This window comes from Toxorhynchites rutilus, chromosome 3 (assembly GCF_029784135.1).
Source record: "Toxorhynchites rutilus septentrionalis strain SRP chromosome 3, ASM2978413v1, whole genome shotgun sequence".
NCBI lineage: Eukaryota > Metazoa > Arthropoda > Insecta > Diptera > Culicidae > Toxorhynchites > Toxorhynchites rutilus.
Genome location: NC_073746.1, coordinates 83,886,420 through 83,908,760, shown reverse-complemented (window position 1 = coordinate 83,908,760; position 22,341 = coordinate 83,886,420). Strand labels below are relative to the sequence as shown.

Below are 22,341 nucleotides of genomic sequence, written 5' to 3'. Positions count from 1 at the left end.
CTCATAAAAATGTTACACATATTTCAACCAAAAATATTCCAATCAAACATGACAATTGAAAATATTTGAAAAAGTTAGAAGGAAAAAGGTAAAATTCGGAAAATTAAATTCCCTTATGTTATACAATTACATAGTGACAAGCGTTGTTAGTCCATTTGATGTTTACTCTAACGAAATATCTTTATATTCTTCTATCTATACCAATAAAAATGGATTGCCGAATATGTTGATGAGAGCAAAACTCGAAGAAGGAATTGTCCGATTAAGGGTTGTATTTATTCTATCATATTTTCTGTATCAAACATTTATTCCATGTAACGGAGAAACATGTTGTTTGCAAGTGGTTGAAAAATCTTGAACGAGAATTGTGTCTGAAAATAATCTGACATTATAATGACGAGTTTTGGTAAGAGTACTAGGAGTTTTGTAGTAAAAGGTAAATTCAACGGGGTCGATTAGAAGATTAATCAATGAACAGTGCTGCGATTTGACCCATGAACTTGCGCTTAGTAAAAAACCTGAATGTTTGAAGTTATTGATAGCAAAAATCAAATTTTGGGCGGGACGAAGTTTGCCGAGTCAGCTAGTAGCGTATACAAAATCACAGCACAATAGGACTTTATCTACTAGTGTCGCAAAATCGTCAAAGTTTGAGTTTTTTGAAAACCGAAAAATCACCCAAAAGGGCAGTACATAAAATCGGGATTTAAGAAAAAAGTATGCCAAAGGTCAATGAACTCAGCAAATGAATAACGATAGTCGCACTAGTCTGATGAGAAATTTGCATAAAGATCTCGAATCCAAGATACAATTGACATAGAAATAGAAGTAAACTGACTATTCGCTTCACTGTCCGAACAGTTCGAAAATGACAACACTTACACTCAAAAATCAACTATTCAGATGCGGTGCATTTCGTTTTGATATTTTTGAGTCTTAGTTCACAAATATTTCCCTTCTATGATTACTACCTATGCATCCTGAACATCCTGACTATTGGTACATTTGAGTTACGTCTTGGGGTACCAACAATGATCGTTGCTATGAGAACAATCGTCTTTGAATCCAGGCTCAGTCACCTCTGACTGGTCGTGAGGAAGGAGTCGAAACTATCAAAAATGTGTTGAAAACTTTCGACTTGATGATGGATTGATATATTTCTCGTACCAACCTAACTTTGTCTCTATTCTATTTTTTAAACTACCAATTAGTCATGAAGAGAAGGTGAGAACGTTTGGTTTCACTGTTTCGAATCACAATCTTTGGCTCGCATAATGATGTGAATGAATTATTGTCTCATCAATTGTGCAATCTTGCATAGTTTAGTGCGGAAGTGTTTACCATTTCTCTTCAAGCGGTTGTTTGACTGTATGCGGGGTGGATGAAAACGATCACGATTACGATCAATTTGAGGGGGAAGCGTTATTAAGACGCACAATTATCCAATGATAGAATAACTGTTTCGTTCGCTGGCCCGTTATACCATCGATGTGTGTTTGAAGAATTATCATATTTCACCTGACAGAAGAAAATTTGGCCACAAAGGTTATCTTGCGAAATTCTACGGGAAGTAAGACCCACTTGCGCCCATTAAGAATTACCAACAGTAACTTAACATAACACAACACAACGTAACTATACCCATCGCAATCGAATATTGAATTCCACATCACCAGCGGTGTGAAATGAACAGTAAATTGTACGTTGTCTCTTTTTGTACCTACAATACACACCTTTTTGTACCAACAACACAGCAAACGCAATATAACCAGCGCGTCGGCATAGTCCACCTTCGCTGGAAGGTGTAGTCATCGAAATCGGCGCATTCACAATCCACTCAGGGAGCTGGCTATTTTCGCTCTTTAAATAGATTGAAATAATTTTATTCAATTCGCGCGCACTGGATTCATTCATCATCGAGCAAGAATGCCGTCTATCCAAACGGGCGGCTCGCTTAGCTTGTTAAGTGTCATTCTGCATGAGCAACCTGTCCGCGCGTCATGCATCAACTGCTGCCCACTACCACTACTATTACCACTGTTGGAAGCAAACGTGGCGCTGTGTTAGATCCGTAAGTTGACCCCCATTGAGGCCTACCAGTTGGGACCGCTCATTATATTGTGGACAAAGTGAAACACAAACATTACGGTAGAAAAAAAAACAACATACAAATAATGATCATGCCATGCAGCAAACATTGTAGACTTTTTGGCCAATTCTAAATTTTAACGGGCGTACATTCAAACATCTTGGGTCCGGCTGCAAGGAACAATATAAATGCCACCGTCATTACACGCTGGATTGATATTTAAAGGTTTATGACACTTAAGCCCCGGTTGATTTTCCTCCTCCGCATTTATTCGGGCGAAGCGAGAGTTTTTCCTGCGTTTTTTTTGCTTCGCTGTTTTAACCCGACAACACGCTATTGATATTCATGGTGACTGTCCAGTGGCTAGCTGTTTTTTTTTATTTCAACGAATTCGCTTCTCAGCTGAGATATGTACCGCTTCGGTGATGACAGAAGTGCTTCGCATTCACACGCCGTTCGGGTATCGCTCAATGTGTCTCTATCTTGTTTCCACTCCAACAGTATTGGGTACCGTTCGATGGAAGTGGAATAAAAACTATCTAAATCGTGTTACAATGTTGTTATTGACTGGATTGATTTTGTACCACAAATACCTAAAAAGTTCATTTTTGACGTAGGACTACGTCTTTCATTTCTGTACCGGGGTGTAAGTTCAGAGTTTCGAAAGCGAGAAAGTGACGCTGGACTGCAAGGTTTTGAACGTTAATATCTTTTTACCGGCTGAATGGAGTGGTATAATAATCACTTCATTTTAAAGATAAAATGTTAACGAGTTATATGACTGTCACTTATTGGTCCAAAAAATCGTTCCACTAGCTTAAAAATTGCTTTGAAAGCAAGCTATTGAAGTCATAACAATCTAGCTCATTGATGATGATTGGTGATCGCAATGTGTTCCCGAACACGGACGCAAAATCTATGCACCTGGAGAAACCGTCATAGCGAATACATGCAAGCTGTGATTTATTTTGCTCGCTCGCATTGGTTTTGGGGAACCATAGCGGACACATGCAAGGCAGTCGTGAAAAATTGTTTGCGTGTGAATGCGTCCGAGCGAAGTAATATTCGCACCCATTTCCGCATTCGACATGGTGTTACCGTGATGCAATCCAATAGCATCATTTTCTGATCTGTTTTCGCATGGAATAGACATGAAAAATTGTTTGCGTGTGAATGCGTCCGGGCGAAGGAATATTCGCAACCATTTACGCACTCAAATCAAATAGCATAAGTTTCTGTTCTGCTTTCGCATGGAACAGTCATGAAAAATTGCCACACCACGATAAACACGAAATAAATTTTATGCAAGGTTATATAGACATTATTTCGTTTTCAGCATGAAATGGCACCCTAAGTTTCTATTCTGCGCATGGATTGATCATGAAAAATCTCGTGTTATTCTCACGAAAACAAAAATGAATCACGTATCAAACATCTTCAGTTGCTTTTACAAGGCCACTCAAATTTCATCGGTTCGTTTCGGGACCACCAACAAGTTCGAAAAAGTTGAATTTTATGTAAATAACAATTCCATACTTATACTCATGAAACCACACACTAAAAAGAAAAAATTTTCAGCAATCTTTCAAAAAATTCATTAATTCATTAATTAAGAATTGATTCAGATGCAATTTCAAATAAATGATTACCGAGCCAACGGTAGTCCTACGTCTACCTTGCGATTATATCACAGATATAACCCACTTCTTGTTTTTTTTTGCAATGTTATCATGTTTTCAAATTTTTATTGGCTTTGGGTTCTGAAATCTTTTTAGACCATACAGAGAAGGCTGGTAAATCTACATTTGACGAGAAAAGGCCTGCCATTAATCTTTCGGGATGAAGTCCGGTAAATCATTATTGCAGATTTTTGTCTCTTGTGTTGCATGTAATGGAACAAAATTCTCTTGGACCACCATCATGTGGTTTCCAAAAATAGTTAACACCCTTCTCTACAGAAATTACAGGTAGAAGACCTTTAAAAGACAATGCTCCCTTAACTGCTAGAAAAAAATCCGAGTTTTTAAAAAATCCAATTGTTTTTAAATACCGTAACACCACCATTAAGGTGGCAATGGATGTATGGGAAAAATTTCATCATCGAATTTCAAAAACCGACCATGTACATTTTGTTTATTGGTCCAAAAAAATGATATGTGCAAAGTTTCAGCTCAATCGCACATGATTTAGGGGTGCCTCAAACCGCTCAAATAATGGAATTTTGGAAAATCATAATTTTTTTCGATGTCAAATGACTTAAAAATGCATGAAACATCGAGATCTGGTGTCATCTCTAAAAAAAAATTTTGGCCGAAAATCGACCTTCTGGGACTGGGACTGGGTCTGAGTGCCGCTGAAGGTATGAAAAAAATAATAATTATCGAATTTAAAGAACCAACCATGTACATTTTGTTTATTGGCAAAAAAATGACCTGTGCAAAATTTCAGCTCAATCAGACATGATTTAGGGATGGCTCAAAGTACTCAAAGTTTTGATTTTCTAACCATTCAGTCCCAAAAAGTCGATTTTCGGCCAAAAATTTTTTTTCGTGATAACACCAGATCTCGACGTTTTATGCATTTTTAAGTCATTTGACATCGAAAAAAAATGTCGATTTTCTACATTTCTTTTACTCCCCCCTTGGAAGATTTTCGAGGATCAAAAAATCAAAACATTGAGTGCTTTGAGGCACCCCTAAAAAATCATGTGCGATTGAGCTGAAACTTTGCACATATTTTTTTTGGACCAATAAACAAAATGTACATGGTCGGTTCTTTAAATTCGATAATTATTTTTTTCCATACCTTCATTGCCTCTCAGGCTAAGAGACACCAGATCTCGACGTTTCATGATTTAAAATCATTTGGCATCGAAAAAAAATCGATTTTCCCAATTTCAAAACTTTGAGCGCTTTGAGGCACCCATAAATCATGTCCGATCGAGCTGGAACTTTGCACAGATCATTTTTTTGAGCCAATAAACAAAATTTACATGGTCGGTTTTTGAAATTTGACATGACCATTTTCGCTGCCAACCTAACCACCATATTCTGCGCAGTTAAGACTTTTCAAAATTTAAACCATTCTGTAGCCAAAATATATGCACCATATCACAAAAAAGTTAATGCGGTCTTGAAACTCTGTCATTAGTAGTAACATCAAAAACGAAAAACTATCAACAATGCTTCATAAAACTATTTTTAAAAAATATTTTGAAAACATATCATGTGTGCCTATTTATGTGCACTTAAATTCAAATATTCCTAACCTTGCACGCCCATAAAATCAAAATTTATCTGTCATAAAAGTTATTTTACTTATTTATTGCAGGGCCCCGCAATCATATCCCAACCAACACAAAATGAGCGTAGACAGCAAAAAGCTAGGACTGACGCATTGTTTATTGTTTAGAGTCAATATTGATGCAAATATATTCAGCCTTTGCAATGGCCTGTAGCCAATGACTCCGTTGGATACTTCTTTGATATTTGGCCATCCATCCGGAAGCTTCATTGTGCGACTTACAATGGAAATACTGCAGCAGGATTGCACGAAGCACTTCATCTTTTAATTTTTGATTATGATTTCTATGTTCATGTTTTCCTATGGTGGCTAAAGAAAGATGGCCGCTTAGTAACCCTCTCGTTTATTGGCAAACAAGTTTCACTGACCATTTTTACTCACTGACCAACTATCGGAAGTGCTTTTTGTAATTTCCGCAGGATGGCGCTGTTTATATGGGAATCAAGGCGCCTAGAAGTATATTCTAAGGTGGGCCAATTTGCTAAAACCACTCTTCAGTCATCTTGGAAGTCGGAAGTTTGTTTGTAAACAAAACACAATACGCTTGTGCCCAAGCTCGCTCGTCATCAGTTTGTCTCTTTCACGCTTCAAGCAAATAATTCCCCTTCTGCCTTCTTCCGTACTGCTTTCATATACCGCTCCCCTAAACAACTTAGTAACGAAACGGCCTCACCTTACCACTCATTTTTTCGGAATTTCCAGAGATATGTAAGAAATCGGTTGAATTGAAGCATATAGTGTGGGACATAAAAACTATCTTTTAAGACTGGCCATTTAAACTTTATTGTTGCGTCCAGGTGCGAAACATACAAAATACTAAAATTCCAGTGTTTCATAACTATAGAACCAGATGGAAAAACTCTCACTCCTTCAAAAAATTAACGTCAATTTCACATGAATTACAATAAGTTTCTAATTCGTAGGTCATCTTTAGCTCTCAACCAGTTCAAATAATCCATTTGGGGTGGTTTTGACCAAGCTGCGCCATGTTGTAGTGTGTATCTCGTTCTACGCAAAGTATACTGCTCAGAAGTGCAACGAAGTACTTTAGAATCATTTACTGCTGTTTTTGCATCAAAAACAATGTGATAATTAATCAATTCGGCATCAATTCATAAAATCCAGAAGGTCATGGCATGGTTCAATGAATAGGGACAAGAACTTATGAGAATGATCGTACGAAAGTAGATGCAGCTAACAAGCAGTATGAGTGATTCAAAGGGCCTGAACGAGCAGTATCCTTTGCGTAGAACGAGATACACACTACAACATGGCGCAGCTTGTTCGAAACCACCCCGAATGGGTTATTTGAACTGATTGAGAACTAAAGATAACCTACGAATTAAAAACTTATTATAATTCATGTGAAATCGACTTTTAATTTTTCAATTTAATTTTTTGAAGAAGTGAGAGTTTTTCCATCTACACCGGAGTCGCTTTTTACGCAGGGGATACATGCCGCGTAAACAAAAACAGCGTTAATTCCAAAATACGCGTAAAAAAACCGGGTAATTTTCAAAATCCGGGAAAGAATCTAACAGTGAATTATTAGTTTAAAATGCAACCCATATTCTATATTTTTTTTGCATGCTACAATCATGATATCTGTATCTCCTTTTATTTCTCAGCTACCTATAATACAAAATTATTTCGTGAAAAGTCCCATCAATTAGCATATTGAGGTTTTACGTGGTTTATAAGTGCCACGTAAAAAAACGCGTAAATTTCGAAATCCGCGCAAATTCCGAAATCCGCGTGAATTCCAAAATTCGCGTATAAAACCTGGGCGCGTTTCTCGCCTGGGCGCAACAAAAAAGTTCAAATAGTCAGTCTCGTGAATGAAGATAGTTATTATACCCTACACGATATACTTCAATTCAACCGACTTCTTACATATCTCTGGAAACTCAGAAAAAATTAGTGGATCTATAGTTGTGAAACGCAGTGTCGGCGCCTTGATGGGAATAATATCAATGGCGGTGCGAACATACCAGCCTTACTAGTTGAAAACAGCACTGTATAGCACTTCTTCTCCGAGTTCGCATTTGATGTATGAAGTATGAAACATGTATTTTTCGCCAGCTGGTGCCAAAACCACTTCCATTATTGGAACAAGAATTATGGGAGGATTCGTCCATGTTGAACACTCGGTTCAAATACTCTAAGACGTGCCTGATATCTGCTCGTCGGACGTAATCATCTACCATTTGCGGATTTTATGCGTCGTAATACAGGTTCGCTGCTTAGAAAGCGCAGTTGTAATTCTTCGCTTGATGTCGGGATGGCGTCTTAGTAAGCCATTCAACCACTTTTATCCAGGAACATCCCCCTTAATTGGATTCTTCCTTCTAACCCTTTCGCTACGAGCGTCGTCGATAGACGACATCAGCGCGACGACCTGTGTCAGTATGAGTGTCGTCTTCTGACGACATGAGAGTAATACTTCACGTCGATCACACCAGCGCGATGTGCATACTTTTCGGCGCAGTGCTCCGTACAGTGGCAGCACTCCGGCGGAGCAGACTGCCGTATTGCAAGGCTTAATGATTCACAAAAACATATGCCACGGACGTCTTCAAACGTTTCGTTAATCGGAAGCCCGGCTCTGGATGCTGCGATTACCCACCGTACTATGCTACCTTCCTCTTTCTTTCCGCTAAACTGAGTGCCTTCCAGAACGTTCTACTTTACCATTTAATTTCAGTTGTGTACGAAGAGTACTTTCTGGAATTCCTTGATATTTTGCTGCTCGACGTTTTGAAATACATTTTCTTGTTATGTGCATGGTCAGAACAAGCTGCTGATGGGAATAACGCAAATTTTTCTTTCTCGGAGTCATCCTTGTATCATCCTGCGTAGAGTAAGGTACATTCACATAACATAAGGAGCCTAATTTTGTGCGTTTTAAATTCTCTGTTTCTGAGATTCATTTTAAACACTTCAAATAAGTCACATTCAGATACAATACACTCAAAGCATACTGATTGCGGATAAATTCCCGATCTGCAACACTTTTTTTTTGTTAAATTGGGAGGAAGAAAGATTTCCTTACGTCTTAGGGTCGTTGCTAACAGAAACAAAAATATGATATTTTCAATGATGTCAGTTTTTTTTATATTTTTTTGTGCAACTCAATGTTTTTCAGTGAATTATCGGGTGATAATACAGACAAAAGAACAATCTAATTGTTCAACAGCATAAATACGCACAACCAATAGTCAGTTGGTGTATTTGGTCTAATAAAGTTGATGGGTCTGAGCCTGGGGGCACGGACGGGATCTTGACATAGGACTGCGATTGTGTGTAGTAATTGCCTTTGAACTGAGTTTTTTTCATTGTTCAAAATCTGTTTTTTTTTCTTTTTCGATACATCGAATGGAAGCCCGGAAAAAACCATTTCATGTATGAACTTGTATCCTTTAAAAGGGTTGCATGAGATAACGTGGTAGAATCCGGAACCACATTCTGTTCGAAAATGCACACAAAAATACCATTAAAACCATTACAACCCTGTTCTTCCGTTTATTCAATTATGCAGAAGAAGACAAAGAGAAATCATTTATCATTTTTAAACACAAGTCTAAATAGGTAATATCTACATAAGTATGAGCCTAAGTCAAATAAATGTATGACTACAGGAATACATTATAGATAAAAAGTAGCATTTTCTCCTTCGTTGCCACGTTGTCCGGTTGTTTGTAATAACTTTATAGGCCGGTGATGTATATTGAGTGCCCTCTAGGGAAGTTTGCGTAGCTGCTGTAGTGAATTGATTTTATTGGGTGCTAAGTTCTGCTTATGTATAGGAAAGGGAAAGAATGGGCATTTGGGGAGTGAAGTGGGCTTCTAAGGAAGATATATATGAGGAACATAATATTAGGATCGCGACTACTCAAGCTATCATAATCTGATATGCGTGAGTATACCTAGTTAAATTCATTAATTGCATTTTTATATAACATTACAGAATTACAAAAATTGTTGGTAGCAACATCTACATGATAGAAACGTGAATTGTGCACTAATTGATTTGGTAACAAACAATATAATAACTGATAAATGCCCATTATCGGTAAATGGAGAGTGGTTCATTATACGCATCAACTCACATTGTGAGGTAACGCCCAAATTCAGGCAAAAAGGTTGCTCGTTGCGTCGGGGAGGAAAGCGTTAGTGCAATCATACCCTTTTGAAGCGTCAATTTGTTAACTTATTTTACTGTATTCACTTTTCATGTTTTGAGCAAAAAGAAGTGCTGGATAAATTTCCTGTCTAATGGTATATAACACAACATATGTCGCAATAACGATTGTGAGTAATATGCGTTTGAAAACTCTTAATGAATCGTTACATTTTTCGTAGAGTGACCCCCCTATATAGAAATCAAAGACATAGTCCTATGTCAAAACACGAAAGTGCATCGAGTTAGGAGGCGCGCAGAGGTAGCTGTTCAATTAGATCACCGGACAGCGAAGAGAGTTGATATGATCATTGTGTGATCATATCTCTGGTGTTATTCATAGCACAACAGCCAGATGTTTCTTGCAGAGCAGAGTAGTTGTATGGATGAATCGATCGTCATTCGGCCGTGGATTGATCTCCATCGCTGATGATTGTTGCGTGGACGTAGTTATTCTATAACAACACAAAGATGGTCAATTGAGGGCCCTGAGTTTTTGAACTCATGATCGATTATTTAGTAAGCGAATGCGGAACTAATGTGGCTACGAAGACCTCCATGCGATGTTCTTCGTACCTACCGATGGGTGTCGTCGTCAGTGATAAGAAGCCAGGGAAGGTTCGAGTTATTTGGGACGCGACGGCAAAGATCGATGAAGTATCATTGAGCTCCAGCAAATCAGCAAATATGAATGAAATGTTTCTGCAGATACTGGTACGGGCTTAGGATCGCAGTGGTTTATTATTTCCTTATAGATACTCTCCAGAGCTACCAATAAGTACAATGGTATACGATGTAGCGATATTTGGAGCCAGTGTCTTAGAATATCAAGCAGAATATCAAGCTTAAGCTTGAAACACACTGCCCTCATTATATTGATGACAATAACAAACGAGTTTATTTTGTTCATATCGCTGATGCAAGAACAAATTTGCTATAATGAATAAATGCGGCATTGAGTGGGGTTCATAACTTCGCTGTTATTTATACTTTGAATATCAAAGACAACAAATTGATATTCATCACATTCGAAATGATATTCGTTGTGACATTGATTTTGAGTCAAGTTTCACAAATAAAAAAAAAGTCAGACTGGACCATTTAGAGAACAAAAACGCCAGAATCCGATGAAACGAACTTTGCAAAAAATCGCGCATGATTTTGTTTGGCGAGACGGTAATAACGACATAAATAAAAACCAACCGTACACAGCTGCCTCAGGTTAAAAGTAAACAACACCTGATATTCATTGGGTAAAATGAAATTCAATTCTGGCATCTTGAATAATCAGGATGAAAATGACACTGGGTGGAAGAATGGAAGAATGAACTTCAAAACATATTGAAGAACAAAAGTTCATTTGCTCATATTCACTGGTTGTCTGGATCTGTTTTTTTTTTGAATATATAGATTTTCGATGCCTATATATAGTTTACGATGCATATAGTCCGAAAATCTATGTATTAGAGCTTAGCGAAGACGATTTTTTTCAACACTGTTTGGAGCTACCTGTTCCCCCGCACATTCATATTATGTAAAAATATAAAGGCAACCGAACAAGAAACAGATTTTCCACGAGGAGCAGCTGCAATGAAGAAACGACACTACGTTGATGATTACCTCGATAGTTTTGAAAAAGCAGCGGAGGCATTCGAGATGGCAAAAGAAGTAATCGAAGTGCACAAGCGAGCGGGATTCCATATCAGAAATTGAATGTCGAGTAACCAACGCGTGTTAGATAGGCTAGGCGAAGCAAATCAGAAGGCGTCATGTTACCGGAGAAGGGTATCGGGTTCGAGCGGGTGTTGTGGATGGAGTGGATGCAAGAAGAGGATGTCTTCGTGTTTTCTTTGCGGTTTTGCGAGAAGTTACGTACTCTGTTGGACTGTGCTACGATACCAACGAATAGAGGAATGCTTCGACTGGTCATGAGCGTCTACGACCCCTTGGGGCTGGTAGCGCTATTCGTCATCCAAGAAGTTTGGCGAACTGACACGGTATGGGACACCGAAATTCCTGTGGAGATAGCTACAAGCTGGTATGAATGGTTGGCGATGTTGAAAAACATAACTGAATTGCGTATTCCGCGGTGTTATTTCCCAGGCTACAGTCCAGAAAGCATGAACAATCTTGAGATGCGTGTGTTCGCGGATGCGAGCGCCCAGATTTATGCGGCAGTAGTTTATTTCCGCATTATAGATCAAGGACAGATCAGGATTGCACTCGTATCATCGAAAACGAAGGACGCACCACTCCGAGGACTCTCGATTCCGCAATGACAGCATTGATTGAAGCACAATTGAAGAAAACCATTCGCTAAAAATAAAGAGAACCTTTTTTCTGGAGCGATTCATCTACAGTTTGCTCGTGGATTAAGTCATATCGGCGATATCGGCAGTTCGTCGCGTTCAGGGTTGACGAAATATTAGGTATCACGAACATCTAATAATGGCATTGGGTTTCGACGAAGGTCAACGTTGCAGATGAAGCTACCAAATGGGGAAAGGGTCCTTCATGCAAAGATAGCCGTTGGTACCAGGTACCTGAATTCTTTCACCACTTCGAAACAGATTGATCGATGGTTCCGGAGAATGGAACGGATGAGAGCCACAAGGAGTTACGTGAGGTATACATGTGCAGTCATTTCATTAGAAAATCGGTCGTAGATCCTTTCGTTGACATCCTGCGGACCTCCAAGGGTAGTGAAGTTACAGGTACTGTCGGGGAAATCCAGGGCGGAGAGGACTCTAGTTGATTGCGCGGCCTGAAGCGTTTCCAGATGAAGCTGCGGTCTTAAGACAGAATTTGGAACTGAGTGGTCAGACGCGACGGTGTTGACCTACGATACGAAGTTTCCGATCATCTTACCCAGGAATCATCGAATTACGGACCTGCTGCTGAACTTCTATCATCGGAAGTACGGCCATGCCAACCATGAGACGATTGTCAGCGAGGTGCGTCAAAAATCAACTATGTACTTTCCGCACATAGTTGCTTCAAACCGAATTTTATGCCCAATAAAGTTATACAAAATTGAATGAAATTGATAGTAGGTGGTAGTTGGTAACCTTACCAAATGGTTGCTTTCTAAATTTATGAAAAATCATCGAAGTTGTTGTTCAATTTTTTGAACGCTTCGCATAAAACGGGTTAAAAAATGCTGGTACTTTCTGATCATAGTGCACTATTTACAGGATAGTGCATTGAAACTTAAGTCTCGTAATTGATAGATATTGCGATAAGAGAAAAACATTCTGCGCATACCGAAATGTAAGCGGAAAATGAATTTTATTATAGAACCAAATAAATAAACATTTATAGCTTCAAGCAGATCAAATCAAACCAAAGTTGATTGATTTTTGCTGGGAGAACTCTCAACCAATTCTATCGCAACATCAAGTTTTTACAGTTCAACGTTGGTAATACTACAGGTCGGATTCGATTATTAAATATTCGATTATATACAATTTTAGACTCGATTATATACAGTTTGAAAAAAAAAATAGTGGGTTATATCTATGATATAACCGCAAGGTTCACGTGGAACTACCTTAGCTGAGCAATCATTCGTTTGTATTGATTAAATTCTTGATTGAATGAAACAGTTTCCAAATTCAATTGAGTTCAATATATTTGCTCTGTGAGTGAAAAAAATGAACAAATGCCGTGTAAAGTCAATTCATTTATTGTGATTGATTGTTCTTCGTTACAAGTAAATTTAATGACGGACCTTTTACGTTTGGTATGATGACTAGAACAAAATATATGTACGGAAGAATTATCAAACGTTTGATGAACCAGCCTAAGGCTGAAAATCTTTCCAATAAAGACAAAAAAAAATTATCAAACGATTATTTTATTTTACATTTCCCTCTGAAGTTTACATCCCAAAAGTGTACATACTTCTCGAATCTCGAATTTGCTTGAAACTGGGAAGTTCATTCGCTTCTAGTGGCTGCACGATTTTCCCAGGTTCCTAAGGTGAGGTATACATGTGCAGTCATTTCATTAGAAAATCGGTCGTAGATCCTTTCGTTGACATCCTGCGGACCTCCAAGGGTAGTGAAGTTACAGGTACTGTCGGGGAAATCCAGGGCGGAGAGGACTCTAGTTGATTGCGCGGCCTGAAGCGTTTCCAGATGAAGCTGCGGTCTTAAGACAGAATTTGGAACTGAGTGGTCAGACGCGACGGTGTTGACCTACGATACGAAGTTTCCGATCATCTTACCCAGGAATCATCGAATTACGAACCTGCTGCTGAACTTCTATCATCGGAAGTACGGCCATGCCAACCATGAGACCATTGTCAGCGAGGTGCGTCAAAAATCAACTATGTACTTTCCGCACATAGTTGCTTCAAACCGAATTTTATGCCCAATAAAGTTATACAAAATTGAATGAAATTGATAGTAGGTGGTAGTTGGTAACCTTACCAAATGGTTGCTTTCTAAATTTATGAAAAATCATCGAAGTTGTTGTTCAATTTTTTGAACGCTTCGCATAAAACGGGTTAAAAAATGCTGGTACTTTCTGATCATAGTGCACTATTTACAGGATAGTGCATTGAAACTTAAGTCTCGTAATTGATAGATATTGCGATAAGAGAAAAACATTCTGCGCATACCGAAATGTAAGCGGAAAATGAATTTTATTATAGAACCAAATAAATAAACATTTATAGCTTCAAGCAGATCAAATCAAACCAAAGTTGATTGATTTTTGCTGGGAGAACTCTCAACCAATTCTATCGCAACATCAAGTTTTTACAGTTCAACGTTGGTAATACTACAGGTCGGATTCGATTATTAAATATTCGATTATATACAATTTTAGACTCGATTATATACAGTTTGAAAAAAAAAATAGTGGGTTATATCTATGATATAACCGCAAGGTTCACGTGGAACTACCTTAGCTGAGCAATCATTCGTTTGTATTGATTAAATTCTTGATTGAATGAAACAGTTTCCAAATTCAATTGAGTTCAATATATTTGCTCTGTGAGTGAAAAAAATGAACAAATGCCGTGTAAAGTCAATTCATTTATTGTGATTGATTGTTCTTCGTTACAAGTAAATTTAATGACGGACCTTTTACGTTTGGTATGATGACTGGAACAAAATATATGTACGGAAGAATTATCAAACGTTTGATGAACCAGCCTAAGGCTGAAAATCTTTCCAATAAAGACAAAAAAAAATTATCAAACGATTATTTTATTTTACATTTCCCTCTGAAGTTTACATCCCAAAAGTGTACATACTTCTCGAATCTCGAATTTGCTTGAAACTGGGAAGTTCATTCGCTTCTAGTGGCTGCACGATTTTCCCAGGTTCCTAAGTTTAGAAGATCATGTTAGGACAGACATATTCCACTCTGCACAAAGGCAAGCGAGGACAAAAGTACTCGCAGTTTGCATTTATTTGCAGAGCCGATTTCCCCAGAAACCACGGTTTTGAAGTCTGTGTTAGGGAAACACATTTCAATCGGAACAAAAATACCCCCGATTTGTATGAATTCGCAATGCCGATTTCCCCACGTTTCATGGATTTGAAGTCTGTGTTAGGGAAACACATTCCAGTCGGAACAAAAATACCCCCGACTTGCATGAATTTGAAATACCGATTTCTCCAGGCACCTTGGTTTAGAAATCTCTATTAGGGAACACATTTCGGTGGGAACAAAAGCTCCCCCTACTTTCGTGTGTTCTTTTTCTTCTTTTTGGCTTTAAGAGGGTTTAAACTTTTCAGTTCACTCGCCTCTAGGCTCTTTCGTGTGCTTGCAATGCCGATTTCGCTGCTTGGTTTTAAAGTCTGTGTTAGGGAACATTTTTCGATGAGAACAAAAGTCCCCCTACTTTCATGTATTTGCAATGCCGATTTCCCCAAGGCTGCTTGGTTTTGATGGCTGTGTTAGGGAAACCGTAAATCGGGCCAATCAAAACGATGCAGTTAGGGCGTTTAGATAACGCCTAATATTTTACAGTTATTCAATTGTTTATCTAATGAAAAACAACATTTTGTTAGTTGCGATAGATGCGTAGAAATATTCCCTATCAAGTGATGCAAACATCTCTCCTATCCAGTACGAAATGTTCGAGCTATAAGCATTCGAAATCTTTCATTTTTTCCTGCATGTTCTGTGTTTAGGTTTTCATTTTACCCTCCATATATTCCGGTTAGACGTAGTCCCACGTCAAAAATTTTTTTTATATTTATGGCTTATTTCAAGAGAAAATGAAATGGATCAACGTTAAAATGGAAGTTAATTGGCTATTACGAGTACAGTGAAGTAGAAATCGTTATTTTGGTAGATTTTAGTAGGAGATTCTCCAGGAATTTTTCAAAATGATATTGCGGCGAAATTAAAAAAGATAGAAGTTGAGTATCAAAAAGCAAATTGTAGAGCGGTTAGAGAGCTTCAATTTGTTTGATAGAAATATTCACGTTTACTATGTATTTTTGGATGAAATTAAGAGTAACGCCTTAAAAACCTCAAACTTTCACTTCTAAAATGTTACTTAAATCTACTAATTTGGAGGTTTCACAACGTATAAAATATACGTTTTATACGTATACGTATAGTTTCACAATGTATACAATATTCTTATCTTTTAAATGGAGGCAACAGAATTGTTTACAGAGCCAGTTTAAGGCAAACAAGGTCCGAAACAAACAAGAAGTTCAATAACATTGTTGAAATTTGAACATATGCGTAGAAGGATTTTTAGTATCAAATATGATCCTCGGGGTCCCCCTTAAACAAATGTTCACACTGTAAAGCGCTAATTGGATAATAAATTGTCAAAAAAGAACTATCATTCAACTACAAATATTACAATTAGTTTATTCCAATGTCGAGCAGTGGAAACATTTGTCAGCAACCTTGACAATACCTAGACAATGGTGTATAATACACCCACTACTTGCGATGTCGTTTCGAAAGCTGGAATTTTCGCAGTCATTCATAGAAGTGATTTGCTTTGCTGTGGCTTCCAAAAACTACGAAAAATGGTAATGACTTCGAGTGTAGATATTTGCGCAGAAAATTGACTAGCTACTGGCATTAACGCTTCATTCTTACCTAGATGGTCGACGGAGATCACAAACAAGCTCTTGGACATGACATTGTAGTGCCGCGATTTTTTGAGCTTCAGCTTGAACGGCATCTTCGGTATCGGCAGTCACTTCCGGCTGTTACTTCAAACCTCAATAATCCGAGCGTCGGGCCGTGATGTTGTTGTTATGCACTCGAATAATTGTCGCTTTCGCGGTCGCTGCACATAGAAGCCGAATTATCCGTAGAATCGGCATTAATGATGAATAATTGCCCACACGGCTTATTTTGCTTTGTTGCTGCTGCTGCTGCTCGACATTCGATCGCACATTCCGTGGAAACGGCTTTCTGCTAAATTTGCACGTATTCTCAAATCATGGATATTATTACAACTCGTTGGCTTTTTCTTCACAAAATCATTATCAACACGGCAAATATCACAATCACATACACAACACACAGCTTTATTGCTGACCTAGGTTGAACCTCTCCACAGACAGCAACCGATAGTAACTTTCGGAAGTGATTTTCTTCTCGAACCCACCGAGGCAAGCTGGTAGCGGACGCGACGCTAGTTTCCCACCTGCATGCCAGAATTCTTTCTACCCGCAAAGGCACCTGTTTTCGGGACACTTTGAATGGATAAAAATTTGTGACTCCTGATTTCCGGAACAGAATTCCTATTAACACGTATTCCGTAATTCTTGTTTGATGGTGATGCCACTACTGCCGCGAACTGTGCATCGTTTTGTGTACCTACTTTTTTTCTACTCTCGTTTCGCGACCGCGGCACTTCTATGCGGAGGCTACAACACTACACAAACTAGCTTACTGTCTGGCCTGCGACCGAACCGAACAACCCGAAACTGGACGAGTGGGAAAATAAAACTAGCAATTAGCGTATGTACACATTGCAAAACAATATAGAAATGTTGGGAAAATGACGCATCGGCTCGCGAGTTTGCTAACAAACGAAAAAAACATCGCAACGCTACTGTCAAACGGGAAACGTCACGATGAGAAGTGAGAAACCGTGTTGTTAAGGCGCATCCACATTATGCCGAATTATGCCGATAGGCCTGTACCAGGCGGCATATTCGGTTCGTTATGTAATGTGGACACCCCATCGGGTGCACGAAGTCGAAGCCCCATCGGATGAACGAAGCCATCACGAGCACACGAAGAACAATGTCGTCAACGCTAATTTACTTCGTTTTGTTTTGGTTCGACTTTCTCGAACCGGACCCACTTGTTTCGGGTTGGGTTCGGTTAGATTTGAGTCGGTTTTCGGCACGTCGGCAAGCCCGGGCGGTACGTCCACATTTAGGCCTTGTTCTCACTGCAGTGTGGCGTCAGCGTTGCTAGGGCGGGGCGTGTGATGCTTACGATTAATCGTGTGTGTTCTTACCGATGTCTTCACACCAGGCTGACGTGTCGTAAGCGTGGTTTTGGCGTGCAAACGAAAACACTTCACGCCGGCGATATTTGTACTTCTCCGCTTCTCTCTTGCATGTTTCACCGTCCGATTTTTGTCCCGGTTCGTCCAACGATGTTGGTATATTTAAAAATAAACCAATTTTCATTCTTTCATTCAAAAACACACATTGACAATTTGTATAAAACATTCCGAAGACACGCCGCTGACACGGTGCAATGTGAGTGAATTAAAATGTCGTTGCGAGAAGCGAACACGCCCCGCTCACGCCACGTTGACGCCCCGCTGCAGTGAGAACATGGCCTTAGGTGCGCTACACATATACCTTCCCGTCATCGTGAAGTAAACGTAAAGGGATGAAATGTCAAATATTCTCTCATAGAAATCGTATGGTAGCATTCACATACACCATACCGACAACTTTGACGTCGGCAAAATAAGTCCAAGAGAATTGGCGATCTAACGCAAAACGTAAACGATCGGTGAGACATCTGGATTTTGATTTTGAACTAAGAAAATGATGATAAGGTAACCTAAAACTCAAAAACAAATCACGTATGTTTTACTTCCGGACTTTCCAAGGTAGTTCTCACATGCAAGAACCATGCATTTTTCAACTTGTTTCACTACTGAAAGAGATAAGAAAATAACATGTTATATATAAAAATGCGCAGAATTAAATTTCTTAAAAACTCATCGCAATCAAATAATCTTTTATGATTATAACATTGTAATTTATGGAAAGAACTACAAACTTCCATAAGCACACATGGAAAAATTTAAAACCATCATCACTTCCACCGCAGCGCCGCCTAGGTGTAGATTTGTACGTTAGATCGCCAATAGTTGACGGGACGGTGACGGTGACGCTGTATGTGTAGCGAGCTTTAGTCGGCTTTACCGGGCGGCCAAGGCGTATTGTGGATACGTCTTTCGAACGGCAAATGACATCAACGATGAATAAATTAGGCCTTCTACACATTGAGCAACTGCAACCCGATCTATTTTGGCGATATCAATCGCATCTCCAACTCAGCTCTGCACATTGAGGCAACTCGAACGTGATGAAATCGTTAAGTTTTCATCCGTCATAATGAACTGGCAGTGATGCCGTTCCTTTAACTACAGAAAGAAATCATATGAGGAGCAATTTATGAAAAATGTTTTTTCAAAAAAATACAACTTTACATGAGATTTTTCTTAACATGAGCGAAATTAGGAAACAAAAGTACAGGTCGGACTCGATTATCCGGAATAATGATTTTTTTCTCACGCCGGATAATCGAATCATAAAAAAAAACGATTTTTCTCTCGGTAAACGTAATATAATTATGATTTGCATTTATTTATTAAACGGTTTTATCTAGCTTGCCCGTTTGTATGTTTGTAACTTTGTAATTTTGTCTGTAGCGCTGTACCATATAATTTTAAATTTAACCCCCTTCCTGTTGATCGATTAATCTGAAATTTGAAACACATCTTTATCTCTGGTGTCATTATAAAACTGCGTATTCCATGATTTTGAAAGTCCAAGATGGCGGCCGCTACAAAATGGCGGGTTATGTTCATATTCCTTCAAAATACTATCAATATGGGTTTTCCCAAAACCCCATCAATATGAGTATCGAATGGAAGGGCTTGAAAAGTAAAACACATTTATGTATGGAAAATGTAAATCAAAGATAGTGGCCGCTACAAAATGGCGGATTACAGATTTTCTCAGAACCGCTTCAATGTGGGTATCAAACGAAAGGTCTTGACTAGTAGAACACAGTTATTTATGAAAAATGTAAATCCAAGATGGCGGTCGCTACAAAATGATGGATTACATATTTTTTCAGAACCCCATCAATATGTATATGAAATGAAAGGGATTGACTAGTAGAACACAGTTATTTATTAAAAGTGCAATTTGAAAATGGCCGCCACCATGAAATAGCGATGTATATATATTTCTACAGAACCTCATCAATAGGGTATCAATTGAAAGTGCTCGACTAACAGAACATAGCAGATCATGAAAAATCCAAATCCAAGATGGCCGCAGTCCCCAAATAACTAATTACTTTTCAAATGGTTTCATTCAGCTTGTCCTGTTTGTATGTATGTTTAGATGTTTGCAGGGTGGTCCCACATTAATAAAAAATTTACCCCGTTCCTGATGACTGTTAGATCTAAAATTTGGAAGACATTTTTAATTCTACTGTCATTATAAAACTGAGATTGCAAAAAAATACATAATCGACCATTTTGTGGCAGCGACCTTTTCGAATTTATGTTATTCATAATGTAGTGTATTCTCCAAATCAATCCATTCAGCCATTTTTAGCGGCCAAATTGAATTTTTCAAGATCATGGAATACGCAGTTTTATAATGACACTAGAATTAAAGGTATGTTCCAAATTTCAGATCAACTAGTGATCAGGAACGGGTTCAAATTTCAGTTAATGTGGGACAACCCTACAAACACTCAAACATACATACAAACAGGGCAAGCTGAATGAAACCATTAAAAAGTAATTGTTTATTTGGCAACTGCGGCCATCTTGGATTTGGATTTTTCATGATCTACTGTGTTCTACCAGTCGAGCACTTCCACGTGATACCCATACGGATAAAAATATGTGAAGACACTTGAATACATTTTTTCGTACCATGTGAAAACATCTGAAAAAATCACCTGGCATTCATGATTGAAACCCAACGAAAATGCAGAAACGCAGAAATCGAAATGTCAACAGCAATTGAATGAAAAGGTTGCCGACACAAATCGCGCGTGACTCGACATGTTAGGCCATCTACACATTAGGCAACCGCAACCCGATCTATGTTTGCGATGTCAATCAGATCTCCAACTCAGCTCTGCACACTGAGACAACTCAAACGTGATGAAATCGTTATGTTTTCATCCGTCATCATAAACTGCCTAATCGCTGGCAGAGATGCCATTTATTTAACTGCCGAAAAAATCCTACGGAGAGCAAATTATGAAAAATTGGTTTGAAAAAAACTACTTTACTTGGGATTTTTCTTGACACCAGGCAAAGAAAAAATAAATAAAAACTTAATTTCACAAATCATCGAATCAAATTGAATGCATACGCGGCTTCTTAAAACTACAATAGAATCAAAAGGGTACATTTGAAATACAATTTACACTATAGCAGAAAAAAAATCTGCTTATCTGGCATTCCTGGATGTACTTTTTTCGAAGGTGTTTCATCTCATATATCAAACAATAATACCATTTTTATTTAAAAAATGTACCGTTGTGTTAATATTCCTTCGTGTGTACAATAGATTTCAGAATTTCTTTTGGGTTCTGCTTTTTTTCTAAATTCTAAATATTTCTAAAAAATGGATGTATATATTTATTTTTCGTTGGAGTAATACCACAAACCAGCAAACAATATTTACAAATATAAAAAAATCATTGAAATAAGAATACAGCCGAAAAGAATTATATAAAGAAAACAGAAAAATTTTCAACAATTCTTCTAAAGAATGACTAAGAAAGACTAAAGAATGATACACTAACGCTAAATATGAAAAATTCTCCCAGGGGTCACATATTCGCAGACCGCACCTTTGCACATGGTACAATCGAGAATCAGGGATGATAACGGTTTCCCGGGAAATCTGACCAGAATTATCCAATCTTAGGCTATCTGTTGGTATTTGTTGAATCATTATTATAACCGACGGTATCAAGCTAAAGGTGACATATTTACCTAACATACTTATTTCGGCTCGCTGATAACAACAGACAGCAACAATTGCTGTTAACTTGGAAAAAACACATCCAGCGGATTCTGTGCTTCTTGCTCAATCTCCAATATTATACGCATCCTTGACCAATTCAGCACTCTTCCCGGACGGTATATCAAGAGAACTTGCATATTGATGGCATTTCCTAACGTCAAACGAATATATATTATATATAAACTAAACCAAAGTAGCAAAATACTTACATCTCGTTCGTTCATAGAAACAGATGCGCCAATATTGTAAACACTGTTTTGCATCACCACTGACAGATATTGAAATTCAATGAACGCAGAAATCAAAACGTCAACAGCAATTGAACGAAAAGGTTGCCGACACAAATCGCGCGCGACTCGACATGCTGAGTTGAATCGAAAAAGTTGGTCCGACCAAAGTTGACAGTTGCCTAGTGTGTATGCTCCCATTTGATTACACATGTTCTCAACTTTTTTGACAGATTCGTTAAGTTGCTTTCCAACTTAGGTTGCCTAGTGTGTAGATGGCCTTAGGTT

The 22,341-nt window shown here is 38.3% G+C and overlaps 1 protein-coding gene and 1 long non-coding RNA gene across 2 annotated transcripts in view; both read right to left on the bottom strand.

Annotated features, from left to right (window-relative positions):
- The window catches only part of LOC129777885 (tyrosine-protein phosphatase non-receptor type 14), a 38,829-nt gene extending 21,263 nt beyond the window's left edge, over nucleotides 1-17,566 (bottom strand). Inside the window, exon 1 of the mRNA XM_055784457.1 lies at nucleotides 16,656-17,566. Within this exon, the coding sequence (XP_055640432.1) occupies nucleotides 16,656-16,740 (85 nt within the window). The 5' untranslated portion in view covers nucleotides 16,741-17,566. The remainder of the gene's footprint in view (nucleotides 1-16,655) is intronic.
- Nucleotides 17,567-21,598: 4,032 nt separating this feature from the next.
- Nucleotides 21,599-22,189, bottom strand: LOC129779606 (uncharacterized). The gene is made up of 3 exons (XR_008743717.1): nucleotides 22,036-22,189; nucleotides 21,796-21,977; nucleotides 21,599-21,732 (listed from the first exon to the last, which is right to left on the bottom strand). It is a non-coding gene; the product is annotated as an uncharacterized LOC129779606 (long non-coding RNA).
- Nucleotides 22,190-22,341: the final 152 nt, after the last annotated feature.